The sequence below is a fragment of the Microchirus variegatus genome, assembly GCF_963457635.1.
Source record: "Microchirus variegatus genome assembly, chromosome: 1".
NCBI lineage: Eukaryota > Metazoa > Chordata > Actinopteri > Pleuronectiformes > Soleidae > Microchirus > Microchirus variegatus.
The window spans coordinates 8741498-8760836 of record NC_139802.1 but is presented as its reverse complement, the minus strand read 5'-3'; the positions used below and the strand labels follow the sequence as shown (position 1 = coordinate 8760836).

At 38.3% G+C, this 19339-nt stretch overlaps 3 protein-coding genes across 3 annotated transcripts in view; 2 read left to right on the top strand and 1 right to left on the bottom strand.

Annotated features, from left to right (window-relative positions):
* Positions 1–1428: 1428 nt before the first annotated feature.
* On the bottom strand, positions 1429–6477 carry ebag9 (estrogen receptor binding site associated antigen 9). The gene is made up of 7 exons (XM_083885958.1): positions 6193–6477; positions 5715–5804; positions 5291–5372; positions 4966–5121; positions 4502–4612; positions 3426–3517; positions 1429–2942 (listed from the first exon to the last, which is right to left on the bottom strand). Exons 2-7 carry the CDS (start codon positions 5795–5797, stop codon positions 2825–2827), a joined length of 642 nt encoding a protein of 213 aa, XP_083742084.1. The 5' UTR covers positions 5798–5804; positions 6193–6477; the 3' UTR covers positions 1429–2824.
* A 1215-nt stretch (positions 6478–7692) lies between these two features.
* On the top strand, positions 7693–14623 carry ttk (ttk protein kinase; the record flags this gene model as incomplete). The annotated part of the gene is made up of 24 exons (XM_083897327.1): positions 7693–7780; positions 7872–8094; positions 8315–8421; positions 8505–8642; positions 8824–8899; positions 8986–9067; positions 9191–9309; positions 9720–9807; positions 9944–10052; positions 10177–10399; positions 10512–10618; positions 10825–10968; positions 11066–11235; positions 11549–11694; positions 11838–11964; positions 12095–12187; positions 12279–12436; positions 12896–13047; positions 13319–13443; positions 13653–13727; positions 13805–13981; positions 14175–14271; positions 14375–14460; positions 14555–14623. 24 exons carry the CDS (start codon positions 7693–7695, stop codon positions 14621–14623), a joined length of 2979 nt encoding a protein of 992 aa, XP_083753453.1.
* Positions 14624–16007: 1384 nt separating this feature from the next.
* The window catches only part of bckdhb (branched chain keto acid dehydrogenase E1 subunit beta), a 45118-nt gene continuing 41786 nt past the window's right edge, over positions 16008–19339 (top strand). The window contains exons 1-3 of the mRNA XM_083901236.1: positions 16008–16205; positions 16738–16815; positions 18103–18171. Coding sequence (XP_083757362.1) covers positions 16016–16205; positions 16738–16815; positions 18103–18171 — 337 coding nt within the window. The 5' untranslated portion in view covers positions 16008–16015. The remainder of the gene's footprint in view (positions 16206–16737; positions 16816–18102; positions 18172–19339) is intronic.

Below are 19339 nucleotides of genomic sequence, written 5' to 3'. Positions count from 1 at the left end.
TAAGTTGTCGCTTCAAGCAACTGACACTTGTTTTGTGCCTGAGCTATGTGCAATACTGGTCATTTACATCAAATGTCCTTGTATCTTTGTTATTAAAGCATGATGACTCTAACCGCATGTTTGGACTCCTGACATTTCAATCTTCCAGGTGTGTTTATTATGGGGAAATGATATTACCAAACAAAAGTGACTAGTTTGACTTATGTAAGAGGCCTCTGCAAAAAAAAGATGTTGACATAAATTAACAAAAGGGGGAAACTGTCTGTGATCCCCAGTGCAAACCAAGCTGTGTCCTCGTGACTGCTTACGCAAGAGCTCTCCCAGCCTGTCTCTTCAAATGTCCCATGGGCTGTGTCGCTGACGATGCAAAGTGCATTCGATCCACTTAGACCTCTCAAAAGCTATAAAATGCTGCCTTTGCCCTTGGACCAGCAACAAAAGGATCAGTGCCAGAACAGCTGCATGTCTGCCTGCATCCACCAATGCTTTCCTTGAGTCATTACATAACATCTCACCACATTAAATGTAAATTAGAGGAAAAGGGTTTTCAATGTCTAAATCAACCAACACTTGGCATCTTATCTAAAATCACTGTTTTACACTCGAGTAAGCCATTACACCAAGGAGTGGTCCAATGATGTAACCCCAACACACAATGGCACCAAGTCTGTCAGTCGTGTAAAACGAGTGTACGTACTGTCGGCTCCTAGGACAGAGATTCAGCCTTACGTCCTGCTCCCTCTGGACTGACATGCATTTTCCCTTTTTGAAACTGGGTCGGTCTCTAAGAGGTTTTGGCAGCAACCAGTGTCCTGGGATAGATGAGAGTGACAATGGGGGTCAGAGGAGTGATGACAGCTGTAAGACAATTTTATTCAGTCACTTGGTATAGTGTGATAACACTAACACTGACTTGACTGCAGCTCTCTTAGTTTAAGCATTCTATTAAATACGAGCTGAGATGTGGAAACTTTTACAGCTTTTTTTGGTCTTGAAAGTTAAAGCACAGGCTTTTTTTTTTGGAACAAAAACTACTGTGTTTTGTGATCAAAATCTTAATTGTATTGGGTTGAAAAAAAATGCTCAAAACATATAAATATATATTCAAGCTCATTCAGTGATTAAGCATATTAACTTTGTAAAACTTACCAACTTTGAAGAATGTCCTGTAGGGACCTGTAGGAACATGAAAGGTAACTCTATAAGGAAGTCTTTACCACAGTACTGCCCATAAATGTATTGCCTCAATTAAAGATGAGGCAGTAGAATCAAGACCATGTTTATTCACTTAAGTGTGTATGAATCAAATTATCTTTATTAAAAACCTGTGTCGGATTAATACAGCGCCTCTTCCTTCCTTCTGGATTGAGCTTGTAGATTCATTCATTTAGAGTGTGTTTGTGTTCAACCATGAAGTCATAGATATGATGTAAAAAAAAATGTGATGAGAGTAAGTTTTGTGTGATTCATTTTTGGAAAAAAAAAGTTGAATAACAAAATGGAAAAACAGAACAACAGGCAGCTTTAATTAATGGCAACATTTTGGAGAAAGCCTTTTTTGTTGTTGTTGAAGAAAATACAAATCCACACGTTTGCTGAATTCTCTTAAAATAAATCCCTGCTTTCAGTTAAACCAGATCACACATTAATAGGCTGTGTATGGACGTAATCAGCACCTCCGAGTGGATCAATAAATCATTTGATAGATGACATCTACTCAGTACAAGCATGACATCACACTGCTCGTAGAGCTTTCTCTAAGCAAAAGATTCAGTATGGAGATTTATCTCCCTCAGCTCATTTCAAGTCATGAACCACAGACATACTCCATCATGTATGCACATTTTAATTCATAAAGGCCTTCTTCCATCTGCTGTTGTTGCCATGACAACATCTTTTCTATCAGCAGTGGTATCATTTTTTTTTCTCCAAATGTGAGTCTTGCACTCTCAAATGAAAGGATGCAAATGCGTACTCTGGTTGAGATTAAAATAGATAGTGATGGTGAGAAATGGGTGTTCAATAACTTAAGCGCAAAGTTCCCTTTTACATACAGTGATCAGTGGATGTCTACAATATCAAAAATCTTACAATTGAGGAGAATTAATTGAATACCAGTAGCCATGAGATTACCATAGGAACCTGCAGCATAATATGGGATTGATTCTAGTCTGTGGTCATTTGACAATACTCGTATCGTCAACTCAATACCCAATGCAGTTTTCCAGTGTTGTCATGGCTGCACAGCAGAGGGAGATCAGATGAAATATTAAACATTCATTAGAAAAAAACAAATCTTGTTTTCAGACAATGACATAAATATAAAAACACAATAATTAAGCCAACCAAGGGATGTCACTGGTATACAGTGATGCTTAAAATTAATTTGTCCTTTTGAGTTTATGATCAAGACAAAGAGAAGGAATTGTACTCCCTAATTTAGGTTCAAAGGGTACACATGTACCAGTTTATTTACAAATGTTCCAGGGAAAAACCAAAAAGAAAATGTCTAATGCTGCGTCTAACCTTTAAGCTGTAATGAAGTGGATCATACAAACAAACCTCTCCCTCAAACCAAAAATACCTTCTTCAAGAGCAGCGAGCATCCCAGGTGTAATTTCTGCACTGTAGAATGAAGAGCCATGTATCTTACACTTCTGAAGACTAAAATGGCTGCTGGTGGAACTGGGTTTGGAAGAGGGCATTGACATGTAGTGTGCAGTGATGATCCCGGTTTGTTGGGTTTTAAAGATAGATTAATGACCGATTCAGTGTCTTATGCGCTGCTTCACCCTTTGGCTCAAAGCTGAGCATCTCTGAAATGTTATGAGAGCTTAACGGCAATCTTCTGCTCCTTTTTCATCATTCTCTGAGCATCTTTCTCCATCTTCTTCCTTTGCTGCTCCATGGATCGCTTTTCTCTGTCTGCCATCTTTTGTTGTCTATTGGATTAAGGCAAAAAATAAATCAATAAATCAAAGAACATATATATTGCAGAACATGTCAACAGAAGCTTGGTCAGTTTGGAGTGTAAAACAAAATGTTGTTCTTTGTGCTGATGGTTTTGTTTAACAGTTGGTAAACGCTGCCACCTGCTGGCCACTACTCATACACCAATGAGTAATAATGCTCAGTTGTAATTTAACCTGTTAATATTGTGAATATTAGATATCCATCTGTTGTTTTATGAGATCTTTGCCCATATTTATTATTATTAGAGAGATTACCAGGAAGTCTATTGCATGTGTTCCTCCCTGTCCATTACTAAAAGTGACAAGTGTCAAGTGACATAACTCCTGCCTTTCCCCTTTTATAATTGACCATAGCATACTTTGACAAATAATAAAGTCGACCAACTGCATTATCCTGACTAACAGGTGTGTTTCACACCACTCTCTCCTCTGCATGTACGGGTGCATTCTTACCTGAGCACTTCCTCTGCCTCCCAGGTAGCATCAGACTCTTCCTCCCAAGCGTTTGTGTCCTCCTGCCACGTGTCCATTTCTCCAAGCTCCGTCTGTAGAACACAAATTGTTTTTCTACTGAGACAGATTGGTGTGTGGCTGATAGGTTTAACCAGCATTGTGTGAACTCATTTGACAAGGGCTTGAATGTAGCGGATGTTCTTTTACTTTCAAAGTTATGCACTACAGCTTTAAGTGATTTCCCCGTAACTACAAGACCTCTCTTCAAGCCAAACAAGTTATTCAACAACAGATTTTAACTTCCATTTCCAGGTCCTTGTCACATATTTCATTGTCTGCTGAAGCTTGTTCAATCTGCTTATATAAAGCAGCCCAGAGATAGTAAATAACTTGCCAAACCCGTCGATCCGGACTTTCAACATAGATGCCAAAAATTATTGAAAAAAATGAATACACCATCAACTTATGCCTGATTAATGTTTGCAAGCGTTTTGTGAGCACCTCCCTCTCTCTTGAATCTGCATTAGTACTCTCATAGTCACACGATAGTCACCAATAAGTTAAATAAGAATTTGGTGAAACAATTTTTTGACCAATGAGAGAGAAAAGCCGTCATCACTGGTTGAGGCTCCGCGAGAATATACTATTTCCATCCAGAATGGGAGGAACAATCTATTTTTATGGTAGTTAAAGTTAAGTGTATGTTATGCCACTAAAATCAAGCGACTAAGTGCTAACATTCCTGTTTATGTTCAGATTGTGGTCAGAAAGCACAGGGCAGATGTTACTTCCAGGGCTGGAGCTATAGCTGCTTTGACCTAATTCACTTTCTTTTATTTTCTCGTATTAGTATTTTGACATTTACTACATGTTCATTATGTAAATGATGACTTTTCACAAAAACAGAAACCGTTTCAGTGTATTGAAAGGCATGCATTCAGACACAGCTGCATTTTGTTCTGTGTCCGTCGCCACCAAAGACTCCGCCCACCACTTATATTTAACCATCAAACAAAATAACTCAATGTTTGAGGAAGACAAAACACAGAGATTCAGATGGTGGAAAAGGGACTCACTGAGGGTGGACTGAAGGTCATCATATCCTGAGAGGCTGCCAGTCTGCTGGAGAATCCTGCTGAGCCATCAGGCACCAGGTAGTTTAGAGGCTCCCTTTTCTTCAGCAAGATCTGCAAAATGTAAACCAGAGAATCAGTGAAAAAGCGGAGACTTTTGCGACGCATTACAATCCAATAACAGACTCAGGTGTCATTTTTCTTTACTTATACGAATGAGAAATAACCGGATAAAATGTGACAAACTATTATGCGACTATCAAATGTTGAGCAACTGGTCTAACTTGATATTTCAATCAAAACCAATTAGGATCAAACAAAATAAACACCTCAGGTATATCATATTTATCATTATCTATCTTAGAAGGGATGATTTAAATGTATCAGTTACAACTGCAACCCCCAATCATAAAGTCATAACAATAGTTATGGGGGTCTGAGCTGCACTGCATGAAGGCATATTGTACCTTCTGTGTTTTCCTGATGGTGGGAGCCATGTCTTTGAAGTAGTCAGGCTCTTCATCCACATCGTCGGGTGAAGGGGAAACATTTCCGTTGCCACCTTCAATCTTAATACTTGTCGGAGCATCTTCATCCCAAGAGCTCCATTCTTCAATCTCTGGCTGTGAAAATTCAATAAGAAATCAAATATATAAATGCAATTTAAGAAAGGGTGTTTGTATGGAGGTTTGTCAACATATATGCATTATGCATACATAATATGATAAATAGTTTCCAATGATTATAGCACATAATTCAGTAATTAGAAAATAATAACTACTGCTCACTGACCTGTTTTGGTACAGATGATGAAAAATCCACTGTTGTTGGGAGAGTTATTTGATCACCACTGAGCTTGCGCCCCCTTCCACTCCTGGAGTTATATAACAACGCAAAAGGTCAAAAACTAATCAACTCAATATTGTATTAAACAGCAATTGGTAGAATAATGTTATGACACACTTATGAGCACTTATGTTTGCCTTTATTGCCAAATTAGAGGGTTAAAACCTTTGCCAATACAAAACGATGCACTTTCCCCTCTGCCACTCATATTCCCCAGATACCAATGAACAGAACATATTTATTTATCCATCCATCTTCTACCCTCCCCAGATTTGAGGAATACTGGGTGGAATTGTAAGATACATCCAATCAATTTTTCATCAACATTTATTTGTGTTTACGAATAAGGAAAGCATTTTTTTGTGCTCACCTGCAAATCAACCTTTTGAAGAAGGTCAGTATGCTGGCTAAACAGTGGCAGATCTTGAAGAGACGGAACTGAGTGATGGCCATGTTGAAACTAGAAAGAGCAAAGGTGATGTTATAAGATCATCTGGGTTTTCAATGATGCAGGTGAGTGAATTGTTTTCGTCCAGAGTGCTAAGGAACAGGTGAGTTAATCCTTCTACAGAAACGTATTGACGTGTATTTCCATTGCGTTGGTACAGTCCTACTTTCCGTATGTAGAGCCGTGACACTTTAACACAAGTTAGTTCAAGATTAACTTGTCTGAGTGTAAAAAATGTTAACCGTGGACAGACGTTTTCAAAAACGATAGACTTGCACTGTGCATTTTCCACAGTATAACCAACATACAACAGTAATAAGCAGGATCAATATCTTGGCTAAATTGACACAACTAAACCACTTACACGCCTTTGCCATGGTATAAAGCGTTAAATACTCACGTTACAATGTGTCGTTGGCAGAGCAGCTTCTTTCTTCTTGTGAGGCAGAAGAGACAAGTTCATTTATTTGCTAATCGTTGCTTACTAGCTTAGCCCACAGGAAAACATGATACTTCTAAACCCTATGATTGTCTCCGTAAGACGGCACATTTGCGAGGACGAATCATGTCATTGTCCCGTCTAAACCACGCGTATACAGGCTACACATTCAAAAGTGGTTTCGTGACAAACTAGTAGATTCGTGTCGTAGATCATCTCTCTCCCGTAGCTGCCATCTTGGACCCGGAGCTGTGATGGGAGGAACAGGAACACGGAAGTACGGCGTGCGGTTTCTTCTTCTTCGGTTCGATTGGCGCAGTCCGCAACCGTGCTACATTCATGTGCTGTGTGGATGTGGTCGAACTGTAGAAGAAAAATGTTGACATGTGATATCTTTTTTGAAACGTTTGCATTTGAACGATAGACAATGTAGGGCAACGTATGGCACAATATACATTAGAATCCGTGAAGCCGCATTATGGATACGAACAACACAAATGAGGTATTGTTTAAAAGAGTCTCAGTCTCGTTATATTCGCTGAATTTACTGCTCAAAGACGAATCTTTTCACACAGCACCACACATTTGTACACTAACGAACATATGAAATACACTTACTTACGTTAGTTTGAATTATTTTTCCCGAGTTATTAGACGGTGCACTGACGTGCATTTTATGTAGAGCGTCTGCTTGGAACGCGAACGCACCATGTCGTCACCATGAACTGTCCAATCAAAACGCGGCAGGGACGGAAGTGGGATATTTGAAATCTGGCAGTTGTCGTCGAGCCTTTTTCGTGTTCCCTAAATGAAAAAAGAGTTATTGACAACGTAATCACACAGAGAGGTATTTTTTCTACATGAATCTGCAGTTTTGATACGGTAACTCGGGTGTATGTGTTTAACGTGTTTTCAGGACCCACCGGGGGGTGTTTATTACTAAGTTAGCGGTCTTTAACAACAACGCGACATATAGGCTAACTAAGCTAACTCGTTTTGTAAACACAGGAGGACATTCTTTTGGAAAGACCAGCGCTGTGTATTTTTTTATTTTGTACTCCGAAGAGTAACTTTAACATGAATATTGTTCTATTTCAAGCGATGCATGTTTAATTCAAGCAGAATCGTCAGGAGAATTGACAAATAGTCCTAAGCTAATATGACGAGGTCAGCAAAGCTGCACTTCATATCATGTTATCGGTGCAACAGTTATGGCGAGTTAGTCATCGTGCAATGGTAGGATGAAGTTTCTTGACACTCCTGACAAAATAATAATGGAGAGGTTGCTTGTTATATAGTATGTTGTAATGTTTGTTATCAATTATCTTTTTGTTAGGATGTGTTGACCTTTCATATGTGGTTACTCTACATTTAATACCATGCAAATATGTTTTGTCATTTTGAATGGTGTTTCTTGTCTTAGTGAACCATGTGATGGTGTATTTAATCTTTACTTGATAGATGGAGGAAGAGGAGCATACAGACAGAAAGCTGCAGCTTGCCATGCTTTATCGAAAACTCAACAAAATTAAAAAGTCTCTCAATGAAGGTAATGATGTCCCGCATGGTCATATATTACATTAAGATCATTGTCAGCGTCCATGACTTAATTGTGTTCCAACACTTTGCTCTTGCTGCAGATGATACAGATAATATAAACCGGGTCATCGGCTCAAACTCGCCTGAATCGTGTCTTTCATATTTGATCGAACTGGAGAAGAAAGGGGACCCTCAACTGGACTGTAACCATCTCATCAGACTCATTGATTTTTACACCAGAATATTCTCTAATATGCCACTGGGAAAACACTGTCAGAATGAGAGTTATGCCAGGATGTTGGTCCGATTTGCAGAGCTAAAAGCGTAAGTAAAGTTTTTACATTATGTCTCAAGCCCTTTCCACTTTTTATTAAGGTAGACACAATTTTATGCCTGCAATAATGGCTTATAAAATGTTGATTTCTATAGTCGGAAAAAATGGAGAAAAAAAGATTTTTAGTCTTCATTTCCAGAAAAGTCTTGGTTAGGTTATTTTGATTCTTTTTAATAAGATTATTTTGTCTGTTTTTGTCTTTTGAATTAGGATTCAAGATGTCAATGAGGCAGAGGCCAACTTCAATGTTGCCAGATCTCACAGCCCAAAGTTTGCATTTGTTCACATTGCTCATGCAAACTTTGAGCTTTCTCAAGGTAAACAAATGTAATTCTTGCACAAGTAAGAATATTCTCATGACTTGAGTGTTGTTACAGTGCCCACTGTTTCATCTTAACAGGCAACACAAAGAGAGGCATTTACATCCTACAGAATGCTACTGAACTCGGTGCAAAACCAAAAGAACTACTGGACGCTGCATTGCAAAGCATGCAGTCAGAAAAAACATCCTTCTGTTCAGAGGATAAGGAAAATTTACGTGGGTATTTGCTCATGTTTTATTCTGCAATGAAATGTGGTTGATTATTTTACTGGTGTACAGAAGTTAATAATTTATTGTAGCAATGTAGTATTATCTTGTATTAAATTAGCATGTTTTCACCTAATTATTTTATTTTCATCAGTATTGCCCAGCAATACCAATCACGATTCTGTGAAAGGCTCCGAATTCCAAAAAGTTAGCAGAATGTCAGACGGGACAGGGGATTTGCAACTCTCCAGTATTTTTGGTTCAGGGTAAGAATGAAACAGCATCTTTCAGTCAGGATCTCTGTCTGATTTTGGAAATGTGACAGCTTATGTTGTTGTTCTTTGTGCTTCAGGACCGAGTCCCTTGGTGGATCAGCAGATGAACAACTACCAGGCTGGAGATCGGCATCTCAGCAGAAGAGAACAGTTGGCATGGTGAGAGGTTCAGTTTGCAGTTTGACTTGCTTATGTTATTACACCCCCTCAAAGACTGCATGAAAATAATCACCAAATAATCAATGAAGTTTTAAGATTTTTTTTTTTCTCTTTTGCTCATAGCCAGGGAGGGTTCGTGTGGTACCATTCTCTATCCCAGAAAATGATGCTGATGCTGATGAATACAAACATGAAAAGTCCTCAAAGAAATGTGATACATCAATCCCCACTAGTTTGTCCAGGTATATTCAATTTCATTAAAACATGTAGTTAAACCAGTAATAGTAATACGTATGCATTTACTGAATTCAATAGTTAATTATATTGGCATCACTTGCAGGTTTATATGGACTGCTGAGATTACCCAAATGTTAATTTTTTAGATGAAATTCAGCACAAAATGTAAAGAGTAGAGTTGACGTTATATATAATTCTTCTTTTTTGTCATGCTGTATTTTAAAGCACCAACTTTCTATGATATAACTCTGTAGAGAGACCACATTGCACCTCTGACACTAATTTAATCCAAAAATACAATTATTGTCACTTTCCTTTTTAATTTTACATCTAGATTCTTGACTCTCATTCAGTTGTGTGATAAGGTTTTCCTTTCAGGTATTATACGTGTAATTAATTCATATTTTGTTTTCAGGCAAACATCCAGTTCAAACATGAACTCGTTGTTTGGGGGTTCGTCCTCAAAGAAACGTCTTTGCGATGGAGATTTACTTGATCTTCAAGTGAGTAGAAAAATGCTATAGTAGCTTGCAACCTTGCACCATCAGCTCTTTTGAATATTAATAATGAATGCTCTGCAGAGGTAATCATTTTAAGGTGAATAAAGTAGTGGTATCTTTTTAATTTCTGTGTTTTTAGCCACCAGGTGTCAGTCCTGAACATTGCTCTTGGGAGGACCATGCAGCCATGGACTCCACCACTACGCTCCTTCACTCACATATTACACAGGACACCTCACAGATAGACGGTACTTTACCATGAAAATCTGCTCCTGTTTTTTGAGTTGTCAATATAACCTTCATAGAGCAGTGTGAACAATAAGCCTTTATGCGTTTCATTATTTTTTTTAATACCTTGTTTTTCTCCAGCAGATGTAACTTACAGTTTTGACCAGGTCATGAAAACAAATTCCCCAGAGTCATGTTGGACATATCTGATGAATCTGGAGAAGAGAGGCAACCCTTACACTGACATCAGCCTCCTCAACAAACTCAAGGACTGTTACTCTAAAGTCTTCTCCAGACTGCCAATTAGACAGTACAGCAAAAACGCCTGCTATGCCAGAATATTGGTCAGATATGCAGAACTCAAGGGGTATGTGGATAAAAATACTGTATCTGCTTAACAGTTTGGGATTTTGCAACTTTTTACTGCTGGACATTTCTTTGTTGGACTGTTCAGGATGTAACACCATTTCCTTCTGCAGGATTGAAGATCCAGATGAAGCACAGGACCACTTCATAGTTGCGCGATCCAACTGCAAAGGTTTCGCCTTTGTCCATGTAGCACATGCTCAGTTTGAAGTTTCTCAAGGTAATCAATTAATTTTCCAGAAATATTATGTAATAAAATGTACATATTTGAAAAATATGGTAGTTAATGAAATGCATATAAAATTACTTTTTGCTACTGTGGCTGTTACTGAAGGATTTCCAGTGTCCCAGTACTGTCTAGTGCTCCAAACTCGCTCAGTCAGTAGAGTTTTTTATTTTAAATACCTTTCTGCTTTTCCTCTTAAGGCAATGTGATCAAAGCAAGCTCAATTCTGCATAAAGCCCAAGCGTTAAATGCCAGGCCAGCTGAGCTCGTGGGGGTGGCGATACGTAACCTTAAAGCTGGGGAGAAACGTCTGGTACCCAACAAGGAGGAAGAATTTCCCATCGGTAAATATGCTTTGTGGAGTTTCTCAATATTCATCAGACGACAAAGTAGACAAGGTTTAACTTCAGAATTTTTCCTTTATTTTTATTTGTCATGAAGATTTGCAGACAGTTCTTCCAGTAAGTGTTTCTACACATGGTGGAAACCAGGAACTTCAGCTTCCTGCTCGAGTCCCTGTGAACCGCTCAGTTGAGCGGACTAAACCTGCCAACAAAGACTCATCGGAGTGGAAGGTTCCAAGTCTTGTTAATCAGCATGTTTCTCCAGAGGTATGTTGACATTCTTATCTACCTATTTCCCTGGTGTTTGTGCAACACTTTTCCACCAAGCTTTTGGTTGTGTTGGAGTGCCAGCTTAATTTTTCTTTGTTTTCTCCTTCCTGGTATATTTTTATAGTCATTTCCCCCTCATTGTCACCATGATGAGGGGGAAATTGCCACAGAAATTGAAAGAATATAATTATATCAAAGTTGCTGATCTAATTGAGTCACTTCAGACTAAAAAAGTGTTAATCTTTTTGTTTATACTTTTTGGTTTTCATCTCTAAGTCTTATCTCTAATTCAAAATTATTGTATTCATAGAATAAACATACAACCCCACCTGAGCCCACACCTGTTCCTCGCATGCTGGACTCTCTTCGTACTCCATCTGTCCAGCTTCCAACCAGACTGAACCCACAAACAGTCTGTCAGACACCAAATAACTACAAAAACCCATGTTCTAGCAGGTAATATTTTGGCTTGGATTTTGCTACTCTTGAAAATTGTAATTCACCCTTAATTTTCTCGAAAGTCCTAGAAATTATTTTGTTTGACACTTCTATCACTAATCTGTCCAATCACTCCCATTTCATTTAACCTCCCCCATCAGCTTCATTACTCCTGTTGTAAAGAGGGGACCTGAGGTGTTTTCCTCAATAGTAGCAGCACACAGAGCTGCACCTGCTCCACTTCCATGCACACCGCTCAACCAAGCAGCCTGTTTCCAAACACCACAGGTACGTGTTCTTACACAAACACCGTGCTCTTACACAAACACCGTGCTCTACCTTATTATGTTAGCCTTAAATGTATTATACCTATAACATTACGGTTCACTACAGGTGTTTTTTTTCAATCTCATTTTAGGCTTCCTTTACTGCATTGTCAAATGAAACCATAACGATCAAGGGCAAGCAGCTCTTCATCCTCAAGATGATTGGACGTGGTGGATCGAGCAAGGTGAGATTATGTGGTGTTTGCTGGAAAAAAATGATTATGATTGCAATAACAGAATATTGGATAATTAATGGGTATTTTGCCATTTCTCTAGGTTTACCAGGTCCTTGATCACAAAAAGCAGCTGTTTGCTGTTAAATATGTCGACCTAGAGGAGGCTGATGCTCAGACAATAGAAAGTTATAAAAATGAGATCGAACATCTGAACCATCTACAGCAGTACAGCGATCAAATTATAAAGCTATATGACTAGTAAGTACATTCCCGGTCCAAAAAATTTATTGTACTGTATTTTGACAACTTTGAAGTTTAGGGGTGCAACTACCAGTTGTTTTTATTATCACATTGCTCTTATGTCTATAGAGTGTTTTAATGTATCAGAAGCTTGATCAGTAAATGTTTGTTATTTTGGTCCACATGACCAAATGTGAAATGCTGATATACCAAATGGGCAACATGGAACACAATAGCATGCCATTCTCAAGCAATTCATGAGAAATTACCATCTGTAGAATATCAAATGAACATGTGTATAACAATATAAGGGTGAACAGCATTTGATGCCTTATTAAAATAACTTGATAAACGAGGTGGTCCACATGTAGGATACACAAAGGAAGATGTGACACATTTGTCGTGGTTAGACAGTTAAATGGCAGCGCATTGCCACCTGACTGTGAGTCAAGCTCTGATGATAGTATGTACTTGCAGTGAAATGACCAACAGCTACATTTACATGCTGATGGAGTGCGGTAACTTGGACCTGAACACTTGGTTGCGAAACCGCAAGACGGTGAATCCTCTGGAGAGGAAGTTCTACTGGAAGAACATGCTAGAGGCTGTCCACACCATTCACAAACATGGTAATGTTTTTATTATAACTCCCTGTCTGACTCACAGTGAGATTTTTACTCTGTGTGGCCCCTTGCTTGGTCACACAGTCTCTTCATCTTCCTCCAATGTTTTCCCTCTACCTTTCTTCACTGGCTCTGCCATGATGAAAATCTTAAATAATGCTATCCCTGCCTTGATCTTATACAGTCAATAACCTGCATAGTCCTGCTTTAATGTATTTGGCACACTGAAACATTTCATTCTTAATTATTCTCAACCTTGTCTGTATATTCTATGCAGGAATAGTCCACAGTGACTTAAAACCAGCTAACTTTGTCATAGTGAATGCATCACTAAAGTTGATTGACTTTGGCATCGCAAATAGAATCCAGCCAGATGTAACCAGCATCATGAAGGATTCACAGGTAAGATATACATTTTGTTTCATGATACGTAGTATATTAACCTAAAGTCTTCTCCAGACTGTATATTAACCTTTGGCCCACTGTGGTTTTTACATTATTTATAAATAAAGTTGTATTGCATAGTAAAAGTACAGTAAGTGTCTTTCATGTAAAACTACCATGCAAGCCACATGATTGACCTCTGTGCGTGACATATTTATCAAACACAGGTAGGCACTCTCAACTATATGCCTCCTGAAGCCATTAAAGACACATCATCCCAGTCAGGAAAAGCTCGTTCAAAGGTACTTTCTTATTCAGTTCAGTTAAACAATATGTATAAATAAATACCTGTGAGTAATGATTGATATTTGAATCTCAGATCAGCCCCAAAGGTGATGTGTGGTCTCTTGGATGTATCCTGTACTGTATGACCTACGGAAAGACTCCATTTCAAAGCATCACCAATCAGATAACCAAGCTGCACGCCATCATTGATCCTTCCCATAAGATAGAATTTCCCGACATCTCGGAGAAGGATTTGCTGGATGTGTTGAAGGTGAGAGAAAAGATGAATCAAGTCTGGGTGGAATGTTGGCATGGAAGTTTTAGTTTTTTAAGCTGCCCTTCTAGCATTTACTCACCTCTGTTGGGTAAAAAGGCGCATAACGTATCCATAGATTAATATGGTGTCACACTTTACTGAAATTAAGCAACCGTCAATAAAAAGCATATTCCTTGTTTCTTTCTAGCGATGCTTGGTACGAAACCCCAAAGAGCGGATTTCTGTCGCAGAACTGTTGGAACATTCATATCTGCAGCTGAAGGCAAAAATATCCCCTGAACCAGGTACAACAATTCAAATTCAAACATACATGCACAAAGTGTGTTTGTGGACTCAAATACGTTGTTAATCATAGGACACTGTCCACTTGTTATTAATCTGTCTCAGCAGGTCCATGTAACAGTGACCTCAAGAAAATCTTAACTGACCTGGCTGCCCTCCAGTCTCCAAACAGCATCATTAGAGCTGCAAATGTAAGTTTTTGACTCGATATATAATTTCTGTCTTATGCCGTTTGTTGGATTCTTCACTAATATCTATTTTTTTATATATATCTGCTTTTTACAGAATCTGGCCAAAATGTGTAACACTGGTAGGAGGCTGGATGTCGCAGAATGTGCAAAGTCTTCAACCTAAAGATTTTACAAAATGTGATGTTGATACATATTTTCTTTCCCTTCTTTGTTTACCCTTGATCACTGTATATACCCTGTACACTTTTGTTTCTTTGAAACAAAACATCACTTTACTATTTTTTCACTTAACTCATGCTCTTTGGTAATAAATGTAAGCATATCGTATAGTTACATAAAACATACTGTACCCTTACAAGTTGTCCTTTTTTTTTTTACTTGTTATAGGTGATGGGTATGTGAAGATGCCATGTTAACACATTATGTTTTATTAATTGTATCAAATATTCACGAAACTAAGATCTCAGAATACACATAGAGTGGTAGAAATGTTCTTTTCAAGATAAAATTCTACTTCCATTGTAATACTGACTTCTTGCTTTTCATCTTTCATGTCAATAATTGTGGATGATGTGATGTGCATTTGTGAAATAGGGAATTTCTATTAGTAAAAAGCACAAACCAAAAGGATTAATTTAGTTATTTTACCAATAATAAGACTGAGTCAGACTTTCAATTAAACTTCCACTGAACAGAACTGAATACTGACACAGAAACAATAATGGAATTCCCTTTTTATTAACTACAGTGGTTTCTTTTTGAGGATGAACCTTTTCAGAGCATGTTTTTAAGGACATGGAAGCTATATGCTGCAAAGAGTTGTAGCTTATTACTGCTGCAGAAATGTGTTATTTGTCATTAATTATATAAGGTAGTGGCATCTTCTCTATTCAAAAGACAATACAAAAAAAAAAAAAAAACGCTAATTAAAGTACGGATATTATGGAAATTCAAAAAGGTAGCCCCCTCTAAGTGCATAGGCACATGTCTTATTAAGTTGATTGTGTCACACATACAGCTGCAATTGTTAATTTTTTTAACATAAATAAGACGAAATTTCTTCAGTTTCTCGCAGTGGAACGATTTAAAATGCATGCGCGTTGCATGTGTATCAGAATAATAATAATCCGCACACCGCCCTCCTTTTCAGCCTATCGCAACCTTTATGAGTCTGTAAAGGGCTGGCATTAAAGGGAGAAACAAGAGGTCTCACTCTTTCATTATTCCAGGGTCCCATCGGTGCCACTCAATTTCGTAACTGCGGCCTGCTTTTCTTTCTCTTTACGACGCACGATCAAACGCATTTTCTCATCTACACCATGAATTGTTATTATTATTATTACTGAAAGAAAAGACAAAAACTCAAACCCCAATGTGGAATGTGAGAAAGAGGCCAGATCAAAGAGAGGCCAGATAATCCGGAAGTGGATCTGGATCTCACGGGAAGTACAAATAAACAAACACTGTTTTCGACACCGAGCGATTTTCTTGCTTTACTAGACGATCTGCACATTTTAATTCATTGTGCCCTTCCTGGTTAGCGACAACAACAGTGATGGCGGCTGCTGCGCGGTTCTTCATCCGAGGTGCAAACTCGAAACTCGTCGGTGTTGGTACCGGGGCTCACAGCTCTTTCGGTGCCACACTGCTGAAACTGTCACCGAGCTGCAACTTCCGTTCTAAAACACAACGAAGAAATGCGGTGCACTTTACCTACCAGCCTGACCCCGTCCCGACTCAGTATGGTGAGTGGCTAGCTAACCGGCTAAAGTGAACGCCTTTCGCCACACGAAGAAAGTTTAACAAGTCACTCTAAACCACGCTAAAGATATTATGGTATGGTGACATGGTGGACTTGTAACAGCGATGTTTTCATATAAACATTGTTGACAACTCTTAACTTATTGTGAAACTTGTAAGTTAACATGGTGAACATGTAACCCCTAATGGAAACGCAAATAATACGTGTCGTACTGCACCAAACCGTGCCAGGCTAGTGCAAAAAGAAAAACAAATGCAGTAAAACAAATGTACATTTACATCCCGTTTGAGTTCTCGGTTATGTCACACAAGCAGTTAACATTTAATGTAGTTTAATTTAGAGCAATTTAATTATTAAGGTATTTGTCCCTGACAACCTAGTACAGATACTCAAAATGTTTTTATTTGTCCCTTTAAAAAGTAGAATATGAAACATTTCCAAGAATGTGAAACTTTTTCCTGCAATAGTCGTGGACACATATTTGTTGTTGATTTGACAACTAATTCACTTTCTAGGTCCTACAGAGAAGATGAACTTGTTCCAGTCAGTTACAAGTGCCTTGGACAATACACTTGCCAGTGACCCTACTGCAGGTAGGAACCTACAAGAAGAAATACATTTTATAGCCATTGTTAATTGAAATCTGTCCTGAAACAAATTATGATAATGATAATGCAAATTAAGAACATCTCTGTGAATGTTTATCACAATGTTTATTTTGCAAATGAAAGAATTATGCTGGTTACACATGTCAATGTTTTTGCAGATATATAGTACTGTAACATAATCGATGATGTAGGCCTACTCCCTTTAACTTGGTTTATCCTACTATTAGCTGTTTGCATTCTTAAGTCAGCAGCTAGCTTTGGTTACCAAGTCACTGTCCTCTCAGAAAAGGAGATGTACACCAGTGATGAGAGGTGAGAGTCTGGCAGGCAGGATCTCTATTTGACCTTTATTGTTACCCAACTATCTAGAGATAGCTTGTCTTCATACTGTTGACCAAGCAATAGATAAATGCTTCATCCCTTTACTGCAGTCTGTCAATAGATTGAACTCATTATGTGTTGTTAATTTGCTTACAAGATTCAATGTATTCATGTTCGCTTTTAGTGAAACCTGAATATGTCAGTGTGTCCCTCACAGCATCAGCATTTGAAACAGTCTCTTTCCTGAGATCCCTTTTGTCTCAGGTGTCCAACAGTATGGGCTCGTGCTATCAGCTGACTCGGCACACTTTTCACAGTTGTAGTTTAACAGCACAAGCAATCCATGAGTGAGAGTGATCAGTCTGTTTTTTAAGGGTGATTATTAGTTACCTGCTTAGATCTTAATTAAAATGTTTGATACATATGCTAAAACCTAGTGCCACAATAATAACCTGAAGCCAGTGATGTTTATTTTTTGTTGCCAATTTATGAGAAACACTGTTAACAGTGATGGATGTGAACATTTCTTAATTTCAGTATTTGACTGTCCCAAACATGTTGGTTCCTTTCATGTGTTTTTCTTCTGTGTGCATCCCTTGTTCTGACCATGCAAGTACATGAGTTTCGATCACCTCTCATGTTTCTCAGTTGTGCAACACCGAGGTTGTCTTTTAATGAGTGGATTGTATTGTTTTTTTTTGGCACAAGTCCTGCATGACAACTTGAACAACAACTTTAAAGAAGATACTGTCAGTCACTTCATCAGGTTACTTGTTGAGCCCCAGTCAGAGAGTCACAGGCAGGTTCATTTATTGATGTGTATGTGGAGTATTTTTTCCATCTCGGTTTGTGGTTTACTTATTGAATCCTTGGCATACGTTTTTTTTGTTCCCCATTGTGTGTAGGAACATGTACTGTTGATCACTGACTGTGTTGTCTGCTTATCTACAGTCATCTTTGGAGAAGACGTTGCCTTTGGTGGAGTATTCCGATGCACAGTGGGTCTGAGAGACAAATATGGTAAGTCATCTGTTCCCCTTAAACACTCACCACCTCCCGAGCTGCTGAGCTACTCCCGAGCATGCTGAACAGTCAGCCACCTGTTCTCCAGTCTGCTTCACATAGTTGTCCACTAGGTGGCAGCACAGGACTTTGAACGATATCACCTTTTTTTTCTCTTGCAAGGCCATATTTTTGTTCACTGTTCACCTTAAGGACCAGAAGGATATGTTTGCATTAACTTGTCCACTGTAGCAGTGTTGCCTTACAAAGCTGATATAGTAAGATGTGTGAACAAAAGTTCATTTTTGGAAAACATGTTTTTCCAAATATGGTGGAGTAGTAAAAGTTAATATTGTAAAATTGTTACAGGTTGTTTTTTGCTTTATTTTCTCGAGAATAATTTTATTTATATATAATTTTGTTTAGTCTTCTGAAAAGTTCAAGGGTAAATCCCTATGTTGGCTGATGTAAGGTGTAATCTTTATTGAAGCTCAGGTTAATGAAATTAAAAGTAGCCCTATTTTATTATTCAAGTAAGCTGTGACACAGAGGCGGCATGAACAAAAGCAGGGTCCTGAAACTGAAGCAGTAAAATGTAAAATCCAATTTTCAAGTTTTATTTGTCCTTGAGAAATGTCAAAATGTCAGCTGTCTTCCCTGCAATACCCTTTAAAAACAAGCTGGCAAGGTCTTCTCTATAAATGAGGCTGTGGCTCCTCCCACATTCGTGCCGAGTAGAAAAAGAGTCAGTGGTTATAATTAGGGTTCGAGCACAACTGTGCAAGAACCCTATTGAAATTGAAAGGATTATTACTCTTAGATTTTTTAATATATATAAGAAAGTATGTATTTACAACCTTTTGGTCACATTTTTCAGTAACTCTTGTAACAGTCAAGCTACATACAACACTGTTTTCAGCTAAAATGGGATAAAAAAACATGACAGAAACCATGTAATGCCAGTACCACATTTTTTATTAGGTTTTCATGTGATCGTTTTGGTAAGTACCATAAACTAATTGGACATAGATCATATATAAATAATTTTCTACGTGTTCAATAGTGAGGAGTTTCAGTCCAGCTTTGCCTTTTGTTTTCACTGACGTCAGAGGGGTTGACCTTTAGAGAGGGATCATTATTTTCCATTTCATCCTTGAGGACTCAAAGCTGTTTTTATCCCCGTCAC

Bases quoted from the DNA above. Each gene is read 5' to 3' on its own strand.
- ebag9 (XM_083885958.1), bottom strand. From the start codon at position 5,797: ATGGCCATCACTCAGTTCCGTCTCTTCAAGATCTGCCACTGTTTAGCC. The intron at 4,613-4,965 runs GTACAATATGCC...TACATTTTGCAG, and splicing joins CCATCAGGAAAACACAGAAG to ATCTTGCTGAAGAAAAGGGA. The intron at 3,518-4,501 runs GTGAGTCCCTTT...TGTGTTCTACAG, and splicing joins TGACCTTCAGTCCACCCTCA to ACGGAGCTTGGAGAAATGGA.